The 15,073-nt window shown below is 39.4% G+C and overlaps 1 protein-coding gene across 3 annotated transcripts in view; it reads left to right on the forward strand.

The window, feature by feature from the left end:
- Positions 1-15,073, forward strand: part of rsrc1 (arginine/serine-rich coiled-coil 1) — a 385,706-nt gene that overhangs the window by 63,945 nt on the left and 306,688 nt on the right. For all 3 annotated transcript variants that reach the window (XM_078209009.1, XM_078209010.1, XM_078209011.1), the window contains exon 5: positions 12,472-12,645. In XM_078209009.1, the coding sequence (XP_078065135.1) occupies positions 12,472-12,645 (174 nt within the window). The remainder of the gene's footprint in view (positions 1-12,471; positions 12,646-15,073) is intronic.

Raw genomic sequence — 15,073 nt, forward strand, 5'->3', positions numbered from 1 at the left:
CAATGTCCAGAAAGCCCTTCAAGGAGGAACCCATAGAAAATTTTATGTTATCAAATAATGACACTGATAGGATGAAGCATTTCTACTTCCAAGGAGGATGTCAGGCCCCCACACAGACATGTGGGCCAAAATTGTGTGCTTACATTGTGAAGAATATGAAACGTACACTATTCCAAGAGTTCCATCTGGCTTCTTTTGAGCTTGAGATGTGGGTAGCCCAATGTATGAAGGAGGGTGACAGCAAGAAATTCCACACCGAACACCTAGAAGAATTTGATAGCTTGACATTGCAGGCTAATACTGGATGTGGAATTACTACAAGAGGATAGTTTGGTGAATAAACTAAAGTGTGAACAGAATTGTTGCTTACAGATATGACCAGGAAATAAAGAAGTGAGTATGCAGAATGTGGCTTCAAATAATAAAATGGTATGTCTCATAATTTTGGAGGAAAGAATGGTGGAAGAACTCAGTTTAGCTGTAGAGACGTATGTTTCTTCATGGTGAGAGGTGTAACAATGAAAAGGCATTGGAGGTGAATTAAGAAATCAGGATTGAGAAGACAAAAAAACCTGGAAAAGACGCAAAGAAGGTGAATAAATCACAAAGTTTGTACCATCAATAATCAGGAACAAAAATGGAAGAGAATCTGTGGAGGCAGTGGTGCAGTAAAATGTCATTAGATTCCACCAGTGGCCCAGGTTGGTGCCCTGGATACATATCATGGCAGCTGGTGGAATTTGAATTCAGTTAATAAATGTAGAACTAAAAACTAGTCTCAGTAATAGTAACTATTCATAAAATTAGCTTCTGACCTCATTTTACTCTTGGACCGAACATTGACAGAAGAGCTGAAGAGGTGAGGTGAGAATGATTGCGATTGACATCAAGGCACAATTTGAGCAAGTGTCGTCGCATCAAAAGCCATAGCAACATTGGAGTCAATGGGATTCAGGAGGACATCTCTCCACTGGTTCGAGTCACACCTAACACATAGGAAAATGGTTAGGATTGTTGGAGGCCAGTGATCTCAGTTTGAGGACTTCAGTGCAGGAGTTCCTCAGGGTAAAATTCTAAGCCCAACATCTTCAGCTGCTTTATCAATGAATTTTCCTCATCATAATATCAAGTGGAGGTATGCATCAATGATTGCACATTGTTCAGCATCATTTACAACTCAGTTTTGAAGCAGTCTCTGTCCATATGCAGCATGATCTGGACAACATTCGTAATTGGGCTGATAAGTGACAAGTAGCATTTGCGCGACACAAGTGCCAGGCAGTGACCATCTTCAACAAGAGAATATCTAACCATCCCCTTTTGACATTCAATAGCATTCCTATTGCTGCATCCTTCTCTATCAACATTCTGGGGGTTACTATTGACCAGGAACTGAACTGCACCACCGATATAAACATTGTGGCTACAAGACCAGGTCATAGATTGGGACTTCTGTAGACAGTAACTCACCTCCTGACACCCAAAACCTGTCCAAGGCACAAGTCAGGGGTATGTTGGAATACTGTCCACTTGCCTGGATGAGTGCAACTTCAACAATACTCGAGAAGCTCAACACCATTGAGGGCAAGGCAGCCTGCTGACTGACACCCCAGCCACCACCTTAAACATTTACTCCCTCCATCACCGACATACAGTGTGTACCATCTACAGGATGTACTGCAGTAACTCACCAAGGCTCCTTCAACAGCACCTTTGAAACATGTGACCTCTGCCATCTCAAAGGATAAGAGCAGCAGATGCATAGGAGTACCAGCACTGCAGGTCCTCTTCCAAACCACACATTATCCTGACTTGGAACGACATCACTCTTCTTTCATTGTTGCTGGATCAAAATCCTGTATCTCCTTTCCTGACAGCAAATGGTCTGCAGTGGTTCAAGAAGGCAGCTCACCATCACCACCATGAGGGCAATTAAGGATGGGCAATAAATGTTGACTGACTCAGTCCCCACCCTGGAAAGAATTTAAAACAAAACAGGCAGTGCAACTGTAGAAGAGGTTAATCTTGCCTGACCAAATTTGGCCCTGACTTGATGACAAAACATCCCATTTTATAGAACAGGTGTTCTATCCAGGCTGATCAGAATCAAATGAAGTTCACTGTGGGTCAATTTAAGATACTGCATTTTGGAATAAAAATCAGGAGGCAAATGCATTTTTTGGATGGATTTGTATTTGTCAAGGGATATTATTTGACTTATCTGCTCACCTTATGTGAACAGAGCAAATTGGCTACACTGGCAAATCATTTGAATTCAAATTCCCAGAGGTAATGTTGATGTTTCACAATATCCTGGTCATGTCACGTCTGACTACTGCATATCGTTATTGTCACTACAATTTAAGGTAGCATCCAAGCCTTTGAGGCAGTGCAGATATGGTATTGGAGGTGAAGAGTATGAGATTTTGCTGCTTCAGCTTTGAAAAAAGTGGCTTAAGAGGAGACTGTACTGATATAATAGACATTTAAAGAGAAAAAAATGAGGGAAAAAAAACAGGCAAATATATAATAGCTAAGGCAAGAAGAGAAGTTGCTGGAAAAACTCAGCAGGTCCAGCAACATCTATAAGGAGAGAAATCAGAGTTAACCTTTGGCTCTTCATCAGAACTTTCAGCATGTGCAATATTTTCCTTTTTTTATATAATGCCTCAGCCATTTAGGCATTTTATATAATGCCTTAGCTTCACTGAAGCTTTTTTTATATAATGCCTTAGCCTGCAACTTCACACCCAGTAATTTTATTTTGCATATTGGTTACCTTTGTTGTGTTGGCAGATATTGCAAACATGGCAAGTGATCTGAAACTGGAATAGGTTAACAACAGTACTGTGCTTTTCATATAGCACCTTCAACATAATAAGGCTCTTCACATAGGTGACCAACTCTTGGAAAAAAAATAAGGCATACTTTCCCATTGGGGCGGGGTGGTGAGATTTTTGGCAGGGGTCAGGAGATGGGGGTGTGGAGGTGGCAGTGAGATCTTGGGAACAGGCAGGATTGGGGTAATTAGGCCTTGATTTATGCATGAGCCAACCTGCCACAAACCTAATTATGACCCTTACCACTGGACAGCCCAAATCTATCCACTTGTTAAAGCCAAATTATTGTCAGAGGAGAATGCCAGCTTCCTCCACTCCCCTCTGGCTGTGTGGGCTCGGGCCTGCATATGTGCACCAGCACAGCACAGACCCCTCGGTGTCAGAGGGATTAAAAGGGTAAATATGTGGGATTGTGGGGATAGGGCCTGGATGGGATTGTTGTCAGTGCAGGCTCGATGGGCCGAATGGCCTCCTGCACTAGGGATTCTATGTGGAAACCGAAGAAATCTGAGACTAAACATGTCCCAGGAAACATTATCCAGGAAGACCTGACTTAATACATGAGATAGAAAGCCAAATTATGGGATAGTCCCAGAAAATCCAGGATGGTTGGTTACCCTGCTTTTCACTGAAGCATTATAAAGGGCAATTTGATATTGAGCCACAAGATTTTTGAACTTTACAAGATGATTGTGTTTTAAAATGCACCTTTAACTCAAACTGAAGCAGAAAATTCTGAGAACGGGATGGTGAATTCCTGATAAACCCTTAAGAGAAGTGTCCTTATGATCCGGCTGCCATGGGAACAGAAGTCACTGAGGTGTCAAGTGGCAGTTTTAGCACCTTTTGTAGTATCTCACAGAGCAAAGAACAGCTATTATTGAGATATGGAGAGGCAATGAATTGGAGTTCACCCTAGAGCAGATTGTGTTCTGTAAGAAATAGTGGGGAACTCAAGTAAAGCTCTCAACATGGAAAAGAGTTTTACCAGAGCTGAGTAAATTGTTTAAAGATTCCGGGTACAGGAATCTTAGGAGTGCTGGATCATAAGGATGGTGGTGACTTGAGGAAAAGAGGGATTCGTTGAGGTGATGATGACGTCTTGGAAAACGTGGGCAGAGTGGAGTGATTGCCAAAGGACACTCGAAGTTTTGACTTAACATGTTGGGGAAATTGGGAGTAACTGTGGAGACTGCTCCTTTTATAGCTTCATAACTCCCGGAAACATGGCATAAAGTAAAAGCATTTTGCAAAACATATTTCAGTTGCATTAATTAGTTTTTTTATATTTTTGTATTCGTTCCCTGTTAGTTAATGTTTGATCTATGTTGAGCTAAGTTTGTTTGTTACAGTGAAAGACTTGAATAAAATTTTGCCCATTGGTTTATTTCCATTGGTTATTTGAAAATTCATCCCTTTTTAAAAAGCTATTGGTCTTTATGAATATCATCAAACAGATGAGTAAAATGTTGGAGCTATGTTTTAATGAGTGTCGTAAAAGGGATAGATAGAGATTTAGGAAAGGAATTAGAGTTTATTTAAAGCTTTGACAGCTGATGACATGGCCACTAATGATGCGGCTATTAAAGTCAGGGATGCTCAAGAGGCCAAATTTGGGAGGAGTGCAGATATCTTGAGTTGTGAGGCTGGAGTACAAAGATACAGCAAGAGTGGTCAAAACTGGGTGACTGAACTTATTTAAGGAATTGCTAGACACTGTACTGTGATGATTGGAAGTTTTGACATTCTGGAAGGGCGAGATTGAAGTATCATCATCTACAGCTATACTATGATCTGTTAACTAACAATATTGCAAAGTGACCATGTGCAGCACGTCATCAGGGTACAGACTTTATTAGCCAAGTACTGGCAGGAAAGTTGCACAGCCTTGATCCTTTGCAAAGTGTCAAATTAAAGTAATACATGTAACATTTACTCTCAAAAAATACCTCATTGTGATCAATGAGATGAGTTTTGTACAGCCTTCTATTCATGCAATGATGATTTGACTAAACTGCATCTGTGTGCATTCCACGAAGAGATTAGATGGGGTGACATCCTCGAATTCTCCGAATTCAACAACTTCAGATGATTTGCTCTACTCCATTTTGACCCCTTTGTTTTCATTCTATTTTATTTAATTTTTTACTGTTCTCTACCTTTTATTTCTTTATTGCCTTTCTTCATTTTTCTTCCCCCCCCCCCCCACCCCACTCTTTCCCCCTACTTTACACCCTAATGTTTTCATTTTAGCTTCTCTGCCGTTTGGCCATTCACACCCTTCATTCTCTCTGTGGACAGCCATTAGCAGTCTTTTCCCCTGGTTTCTGTGACTATGACTCATCTTTCATTCCCTCACCCTGCAGTATAAATATCTCCCACTTTCTCTGCCTTTTAGCTTTGACAAAGGGTCATCTGGACTCGAAACGTCAGCTCCTTTCTCTGCTTACAGATGCTGCCAGACCTGCTGAGATTTTCCAGCATTTTCTCTTTTGGCGACATTATCCTCACCTTCCTTTACCAAAATAATCGACTGATGAGAAAAGGGTTCATTTGTATAAGAGCCCTTTACAGCATTGTTTTGCCATGGATTGTATCTGTGTAGAGTGTTTATTGCCTGTGTGGTTTGCAATTGAGTTGAAGAGCAACAAACGTACAGAAGCAACAGTACACAAATGTTAAGGCAGCAGCACTGTTTTTGTTTCTTTTTACTGTTACCAAGGCCCTTGATCAGGCATTTTTCCTTTATTCCTGTTATGACTATGGCTGTTTATTCTGGCTGGACTATAATCCATCTGCAATAATGGTGGTGTGAGACTGCCTCCTGGGCATGGCTACACACTGGCTTCAGTTCAGGACCTGACTTTGGACTTGCAGAATGTGAATCAATGTGCACTTGGAAGCATTTTCCATCAATGCTGTATAAATACTGCCATTAAAAAAATCATATTTGCTTTTTAATTTCTAATGCTGCAAATCAATACAGTTGCAATATTTCTGATTTTCAATAAATCCTAGTTTTTTAAAATTAGTATGGAATAACCTGTTGATAGTGAACTATATTGTAATTTCTCAACAGGAAAATTGGAATTTTGCAGAGGATCTGTTAAGCAAAAGCAATATGAAAAATGCTGACCAAAATATTTTTTTGAATGCTTCAAGTTTTTAATACCTAACATTTTGTAATGAACTAATCAGTCCAAGTAGACTACACAATTTGAGACTTAATTTAACAGTTTTCTAGAATTCTGTTGTCTAATTCATCTAGATTTGTCTTTTATTGGAAGCAAAAACAGTCTACAACTGTATTTGCTAAATGACAAATCATGTTATTTGCAATGCTGGCCCACACATGATGAGTTAACATTATTTCGGGTAAAGGGCGTATATATTTAGTTATGATATGCAGTAAGTTTCCAGAATACTTTAGATAGCAAAACCATATCATACCTAACAAACCTTGGTAGCATCTGTGGTTGGTGTTTGTTGAAAATTTGTGACAGCATCAGCTGTGATACTGTCGGTCCTATTAACCCAATCATCTGTAGTCTGGTTCAGCTTTGTATCCATGCATGTTGTGGGTCATTGGAGATAAGCTGGTGTCTGCAGTTGTATGGCAGTGATTACTTTATTGACAGTTTAGTGGGGAAATGGACAGTGCATTAGGAAGATTAAATAGGTTAGCTAAAAAATAGATGGAGGAGGGATGAGAATGTGATTCAGCTCAGGTATTTTTTTTAACTAAAGAGATTATTAAACCTGTTAAATAGAATGGAAACAATCTTTCATTTACGTGCTGAATTAAGGTTGTTTTGTTTTTTTGTGCATTGTCTCCTTGAACAGTTCTCAATTAATCATACTCTTCCCCTGAAATTGACATCTAACTGCAATGTTTTGCAAAAAAGCAACTTCCTTCTGGATTGAGATATTTGATGTCTACTGTGTATGTTCGGTATTTAATCAAAGCTACATAATGACGTAACATGAAGTGGCCTTGAATGACTGGTTTTACTGTGAAAAATGTAATCTTTCAATTAAAATTTAATTTGATTATATCCCTTTTTTAAAAACTACTTAGAACCAGGTGAACTTGCTTCATGAGGTGAGTTTTGAAAATACAAATGGTTAAAGTGAAGGTCAACTTGGCACCCCTGAACACCCACTCAGGTTTTTCTTTCCCATACTTCAAGCTTCATGGCTTCGCCTGAACCATATACATGACCCGTGAGAGTCCTTTCAGAAAACTTCAACCCTGAAGAACAGTAAATAGTTATTTTTTTTAGATATAGTTTGTAACGTGTGCACTTAAAGGAATCATATTTCCCTACCATTAATATCCATAGAGCTCTACCATTAGTATTCTGTATATTGGAACTGAGAGACATGAGTTTTCAGCTTTTTAAGTTTTAAACAGCCTAATGAAAGAAAAACAATCAGATGTAATAATCTAAATACGCTTGAAATTTTAGCTAAACAAAAATGACCATATCGTAATTCAAAAATAGTAAAACTGTAGAAAAGTAGAATAACATTTCCTATCTATCAGACTTGGTGTCACTCTGTCAGTATTTCACACAGATTCTTAAAATCCCTACAATGCAGAAGCGGGCCTTTCAGCCCATCAAGTCTTCACTGACTCTCCGAAAGAGCATCTTCCCCAGACCCTATCCCCGTAACCCTACATATTTACCCTGCTAATCCCGCTAATCTACACATCTTGAGACACTAAGGGGCAATTTAGCATGGCCAATCAACCTAACCTGCACATTTTTGGACTGTGGGAGAAAACTGAGCACCTGGAGGAAACCCAAGCAGACACAGGAGAATGTGCAAACTCCACACAGCCAACAGTGATGAGGCAGCAGTGCTAACATCTGTGCCACCATTTCACCCTCCTTCACCTGTGCCCACAAATTCCTTATACTTTTACCAAATGGGTTTGAATTTCACATTCATAACATAACTACAAATCAGAAATTTGTAGCTGTGGAAAGTAATTGAAATGTATTCTCTTTAAGTAGAAACCAAACTTCTCAGCATAAATTGTTTCATAAAACCTTCCACCTGCCAGTTATCACAAACTCAAATATCTGATACTCGTAGTAAAATTTCTAATGTAAAACAATAGAAAATAACATATTAAATTAATAACATTAGACAAACATAAAATTGTCTATTTTTGTTTCTTTGACCTCCATTACTTTTTTTATTGAGAAGCTTTAGCTCTTTTCAGAAGCTTCTACATGAGTTGATCTTCCCTGAGCCATCACACTGTCAGCTGAAGGAAATTATTAATCAAGCTCATGCTTGCAATTCCCAAGATGTGGAAAACTCCCATTGTTCATTCGGTAACATCTGATAAAGGAGCAGCGCTCTGAAAGCTCGTGATTCCTAATAAATCTGTTGGACTTTAGCCTGTGAGACTCCTTACATTGCTGTCAAGGCTAGCATTTTATGACTTGGCCCTAATTGTCCCCTGAGAAGGTGGTGGCGAGTCAGCTTCTTAAATGCTGTGGTACATGTGATGAAGGTGCTACTGCAGTGCTTTTCTGTCGGGGGTTCTAGTACCTCCCCATATTTTTGTTAGCACTTTAATTTGTCAGTTTGATGAAACTGGCACTCGAATTTTGAAACAACCAATGCGCAATGATACAAACTTGAGCTTCTCTGCAGGCCTCTTGGATATCGGTCCCAACCTATTACACCTTGTATGTCAGATTTTCTTAGCATTTCTTTTTGACTGCTTACAAGCATCAGGTACTGCGTTACTACCTTAAAGAAAATTTGAACTCCTTTCAAAAGATGCATCTGCATCCATGTCTTTGTAATTGCAACTTCAACAGCACTATTGGTTATCACCTTTCATGAAGTAACCTATGCTAAATGTTTATTAATCTTGGTCATTTGCTGTCCATCCCAGCTTTCGCGACTATGCCTTTCCATATATTGAAGTTCACTGTAACCGTGGTTCATGATGATATTTTGTGCAGTGCTCACTTAATATATATTTACTGCTAATGTACCTTGATGCCTTTATCTTGGCATCTTGTATGAGCCAGTGTGTGTGGATTATTTTCATTGCGATCTATTAATTCGAAGTTGTGGTTATAATAGACTTGGAATGACTGCAATCATCATATTAAGGAAAGTATGTTTAAATAAGAAGAGGCATAGCAGCAAATTTGCTAAATGTTTACTTAACATCATTTTTGAATTGGTCCTGCCATAATAAGGCAAAAAGTGGATTGATTTCATACTAGGACTATTTGAGATCAGAGAGTCCAGTAAGTTTAGACCATGAATTAAACTGGATTTAGTTTGGCAGCAACTATATTTGTATTTCTGTTGACGGGTAAACGGAATATTGGGTTATTAGAATTGCTTTTATAACTTCTTTATTTTTCATGTATATACTTTTAGAAAGTTATCTTCCTTAAACCTTACTTCAGGAAGAAATTAAGATTTTATAATGGACTACATTATTGGGGGCATTGACAGTGAAAGTGTGTGAGAGGAGGAGATGCGACAAATTGCTCTTCCAGTTTTCCTTGTACCCCCATGAACAGCTGAGCCACCGATAGATCCATGTCACAGGACTCCCATCTCTCCACATGTCTTTGACAAAGGACGTGCAGCCTTCGTCTGGGTCCCCAAGGTTTTTGAATATCTCAAACCATTAAGACTTGAAAGGAAGGCTGTGGCACCCATTGTCTTAGTAGATGAGCAGACTCAAATTGGCTAGCCTGGGTTATGAAATGCAGATGGCCTTGGTATAACCCTTTTTGACTTACCTGTCGAATACAGTCTCCCCGAGTCCTACCCTAATTGGGGATCTACACATGAAGATATTGGGCACTACATGTGCGCTTTGCATTTGTCTTTACCAAGGAAGAAGATACTGCTTAAGTCATAGTGAAAGAGGAGGTAGCTGTGACACTGGATGGGATAAAAATTGAGAAAGAGAAGATAATGCATAGGCTGGCTGTACTTAAAATTGATGTCACCAGGACCAGAAGTGTGGCAATTGTGAAGGCATTGGCCAAAATCTTCCAATTCTTTTTAGTTATGGGCTTGGTGCCAGAGGACTGGAGAGTTGCAAATATAAAAAACCCTTGTCCCAAAAAAGAGTGTAAGAATAAACTCTGCAATTACTGCCCAGTCAGATTATCCTTGGTGATGGGAAAACTTTAAAAAGTGATAATCTGGGACAAAATTAACAATCATTTGGACATGAGTGGATAATTAAGGAGAGAGCTCAGATTTGGTCACAATACTTAATGTTAACCAACTTGATTGATTTTTTGATGATGCAACAGAGAAAGTTGATAAGGGCTATATGGTTGATCTGATGGACTGCCAAAAGGAATTTGGCAAATGCCACATATAGTGCTAGCCCGTGGAATAAAAGGATAAATGTTTGAATGGATGCGAAGTTTGCTGAGTGACAGGGAACAGAGTAGTGGTGAATGGTTGTTTTTCAGACTGGAGTAAGGTATATGGTGGACTTGCCCTGGAGTTGGTATGAGGATTCCTGCTTTTGTTGATGAATATTAATGACTTAGCCTGAGGTGTACAGGGCACAATTTCAACATTTTCAGATGGAATTTTGAAACTTGGAAGCATTGCAAGGAGGGTTGTGAAAGACTTCAAAGGGACTGGTGCAATGGACTGACATGACTGCTTAAGTTTAATGTAGAGAAGTGTGAAGTGATAGTTTTGGCCAAAGGAATAAGATACTACAAAATAAAGGATTCAACTCTAAAGTGAAGGCAGGAACAAAAAGACCTGCAGATGTATGTGCACACACCATTGAGAAAGTGGCTAAAAATGCACTTGTGATGCTCGGATTTACAAATAGAGGCATTGAGTGCAAAGGCAAGAAGGTTCTGATGAACCTTTATAAAACATTGATTTGACCTCAATTGGGGAATTGTGTCCAGTTCTGGGCACTATCCTGTAGGAAGGTAATGAAGGCATTAGAGGGGGTACAGACAAGATTTAGGAGAATGATTCCAAGGATGAGAAACTTCAGTTATGGCATTGATTCAAGAAGCTGGGATTGTTTTTCTGAGTGAAAAGAAGGTTGAAAGGAGGTTTAATAGAGGTGTTCGAAATCATTAGGGATCTAGACAGAGTAGATAGGGAGAAAATGTTCCCCCGATTGAAAAGTCGAAAACTAGAGGACATTGGTTTACGGTGAATGGCAAGAGAACCAACGGCAATATGAGAAAAAACTTCTCTGTACAGAAAGTGGTGGATTCATAGAATACCTACATTGCAGAAGGAGGCCATTTCGTCCATCGAGCCTGCACCGATTTTCTGACAGAGTATCTTACCCAGGCCCTTTTCCCGTAATCCCACACATTTACCATGGCCAATCCATCTAACCAGCATATTTTTAGACTGTGGGAGGAAAGCAGAGCACCTGGAGGAAACTCACGTCGACAAGGGGAGAATGTATAAACTCCATACAGACCGTCACCCAGGGCATGAATTAAACGGGTCCCTGGCGCTGTAAGGCAGCAGTGCTAACCACTGTGCTGCTCTATCTGTGGTGGAGGTAGACTTAATTATGTCTTTCAAAAGAAAATTGGATGAGCACCTGAAGAGAATAGAATTGTGACTATTGCGAAAGAGGGGTACTAGCTAAATTGCTCTTATAGAGAGGTCGGCATGAGCTGGAAGAGTTAAATGGCCTTCTGTGCTGTAACCATTGTACGATTCATTAATTCTTCGGTTCTGCCTCAACTTTGAAGGACTTTGGAATGTTTTGTTACTTAAATGTGCTATATAAATGCAAATTGTTGTCCTGAAGTAGAAAGAGTATAAAGATTGATCAGCAGTGTGACAAACTAAAATCTCCCAAAGATGCAACTGCTATGTAGACAGGAAGATAATATCATTAAGTTTCAAAACTGAACATTTTTGCTTTAATGTACTGGTTGAAAGGATTTTAAATTTTTTCCCATGGTCGCTTTAATCAGTGACATGCAGCAAATGGGTCTCAGTACTCTTGGATTGCCTTACAGCAGCTACAAATCTGGAGCCTGAGAGGAAGCAAAAAAAGTGATAGAAAGATGAACACTTGAGCAATTGTACTCTCTTTTCTTTTTCTGTTGCCCCATACTTGGAAGCAATACACCTTGAGAATTACCAGGGCATTGCTTCATGGGGCAAAACCCAAATATACTATATACAAGAAGAATCATTCCTGAACATTAAGAAACAGCCTTCATCATTCAGGTATTACTTCCTATTGCAAGAAAATGGGCAGCTGGCCTGTTCCCAAGCCTGCATTAATACAATTCTTAAACAGTTTGTTAGGATGCATCTGAAATCAGTTTCAACCTAATGTGATTCATCTATAGTTTTCTTCTCCTTATTGGAAAAAGTATTTTATTTATTGATATACTTTCAAAAGCCATCATCAAATCATTGTAATGGCTTTCATGACTGGATGAGGTTGAAGATTTACTCTTTGGGAAATTGTTGGCAAATAGTTTTTTTAGCGACATGACTCATTTGAGTGCCTTTGCCTGAAAGTTATTGAGGAATAATTGAATTTCTCTTTTAAATGTCTAGAATAGAGAAGAGAGAATGGGTTTTAATGTCTTCAATACTTTCGCAATAGTTCAAGAACGAGACATCGGCAACGGTCCCACAGCCGAAGCAGTGAACGATCAAGCCGCAGACGAAGCTACAGCCGCAGCAGATCGAGAGAAAGGGAAAGACGGAAAGGCAGAGACAAAGGGCGAGAAAGGGACCGGGAGAAAGAAAAACAAAGGGAATCACGGTGCGATAAAGGGTAAGAAATAATTATAGGTTATCATGGTTTTCGATTTAAAATGGCCTTGTTAGGTAATGCATGTAGACTGTTGTCTATCATATCAGATATTCCTCATTCAGGAGTATTTGCAAAAATAGTTTATTCACATACTTGTTTAGTGTTGCGTGTAGAAATTGATAGTATTGCATGTTAAACTGTTTTGATTATATCTGTACAAATCTGAGCTGCGCAATTCAAATGGTTTGTGGAGCATTAATATACATGTGATTAAATGTAGCAATTTTATTTTTGCTACCAGCTTCACCTTCATGTCACAAGTTTCCAAGCCATTGTGTTACAATCTGCTTGATAATACTGTGTATGCCTGATAGATCACTGCAGGAAATCATCAGGTTGGTATTCTAGGCCCAACCATCTTCAGAAGCTATGTCAATGACCTTTTCTCCTTCATAAGTAGGGATGTTTGCTGATGATTGCACATTTGTGAAGCAGTGTGTTCACATGCAGCAAGACCAGGACAATATCTAGGTTTGGGCTGACAAATAGCATGTAACATTTGCGTCTCACAAGTGCCAGTCAATGGCCATCTCCAACAAGAGAGAATCTAACTCTCCTCTTGACATTCAATGGCATTACCATCAGTGAATCCCCCTCTATCAACATCTTGGGGATTACCATTCACCAGAAATTGAACTGGGCCAGCCATGTAAATGCTGTGGCTACAAGAGCAGGTCAGAGGCTGGGACGTCTACGGAGAGTAACTGACCACCTGACTCTCAAAGCCTGCCCACCATCTACAAGGCACAAGTCAGGGGTGTGGTGGAACACTCTCCACTTGCGTGGGTGAGTGCAGCTCCAATAACACTCATGAAGCTCGGCAGCATCCAGAAAAGGTCAGCACCCCTTTCACTACCTTAAATATTTACTCCCTTCACCATCGACATGCAGTGACAGTAATGTGTACTATCTACAAGATGCTCTGCAATAATTCACCAAAGCTTCTTTGACAGTACCTTCCAAACCCACAACCTCGAACACCTAGAAGTACAAGGGCAGCCGATGCATTGGAATACCACCACCTGCAAGTTCCCCTCCAAGACACACACCATCCTGACTTGGAACTATATCGCTATTCCTTCACTGTCACTGGATCAAACTCCCTTTCTAGCAGCATTGTGGATGCAGCTACATCACATGGACTTCAATAGTTTGAGATAGTAGCTCACCACTGTCTTCTGAAGGGTATTTAGAGATGGGCAATAATTGCTGGCCTAGCCAGCGATACCCACATCTCGTGAATGAATGAAAACAACCTGTCACTTGGAAAACGTTTTTCATGAATCTTTGTATTTCTCTGCACGTGATGTAGTTTGGAAGAAAATAGGCAGATGTAAGGCAATATAAATTAAATAGTACAATTTTAAATGGGGCGCAGGGAGAAAGAGACTTAGAAGTTTACACCCACAAATCATTGAAGTTGGCAGGAGAAGTTGAGAAGCATTTTTAAAAATCATATGGGATCCTTGACTTTATTAATAGAGGCAGTGTTTGCAAAATCAAGGAAGTTATGCTGTACATTCAGAAATCAATTGTTAAGTCTCAGCTGGAGTTACATGTCAAATTATGAGCAATACACATCAGGAAGGCTATCAGAACCTCTTGGAGGATGTAGAATCAGGCCTTCAGTTATGTAGAGAGATTAGTGCGGATAGATTTATTCTTCTTACAGCGGAGAAAATTAAGGGAAGATTTAATAGAGGTTTTCAAAATGATGAGGGGTTTTATGTAGTTTGGGACTTTTTCCACTGATGAGGGGATCGGGAACCAAATAATGGGCAAAAATCCAGTTGGGAAATTAAATGTGTTTATTTACGCAGTGAGTTATTACCTGGAATGAAGTACCTGAAAGGGTTATGGATGCTGATTCAGTCAGAACTTTCAAAAAAGGAATTTGATGTATAATTGAACAATAGCAATTTGCAGGACGATTGTAAAAACAGCCAGTGCAGATGCAATGAGCCCAGTAGTTTTCTTCTCTGTTAAATAGTGCTGTGTGTAATGATTTCCTTCTGTCATTTTGCAAAATCTTCAACCATATTGTTAGGAAAACAAAAGTAGTTTTAAGGGATTTATATTTAGAAATACAGCATAGTTTTAAGTGAGTTTAATTTAATGTTTCTGTGTAAGGAAGGGGAAGAACTATCATAAAAGCAAATTACTGTGGATGCTGGAATCTGAAACAAAAACAGAAAATGCTGGAAAATCTCAGCAGTTCTGACAGCATCTTTGGAGAGAGAACAGAGCTAACCTTGAGAGTCTGAATGACTCTTTTTCAGAGCCCAGTTAAAAACTATAGTTAGATTCATGCTGGACAAAAGTTTTTGTATGTGTAGGGATTGGTTTCAATTCCAACTGTTCTCCTATTGTGCTTAGAGAGGGTACAGAG

Source organism: Mustelus asterias, chromosome 3, assembly GCF_964213995.1.
Source record: "Mustelus asterias chromosome 3, sMusAst1.hap1.1, whole genome shotgun sequence".
In the NCBI taxonomy this organism is placed as follows: domain Eukaryota; kingdom Metazoa; phylum Chordata; class Chondrichthyes; order Carcharhiniformes; family Triakidae; genus Mustelus; species Mustelus asterias.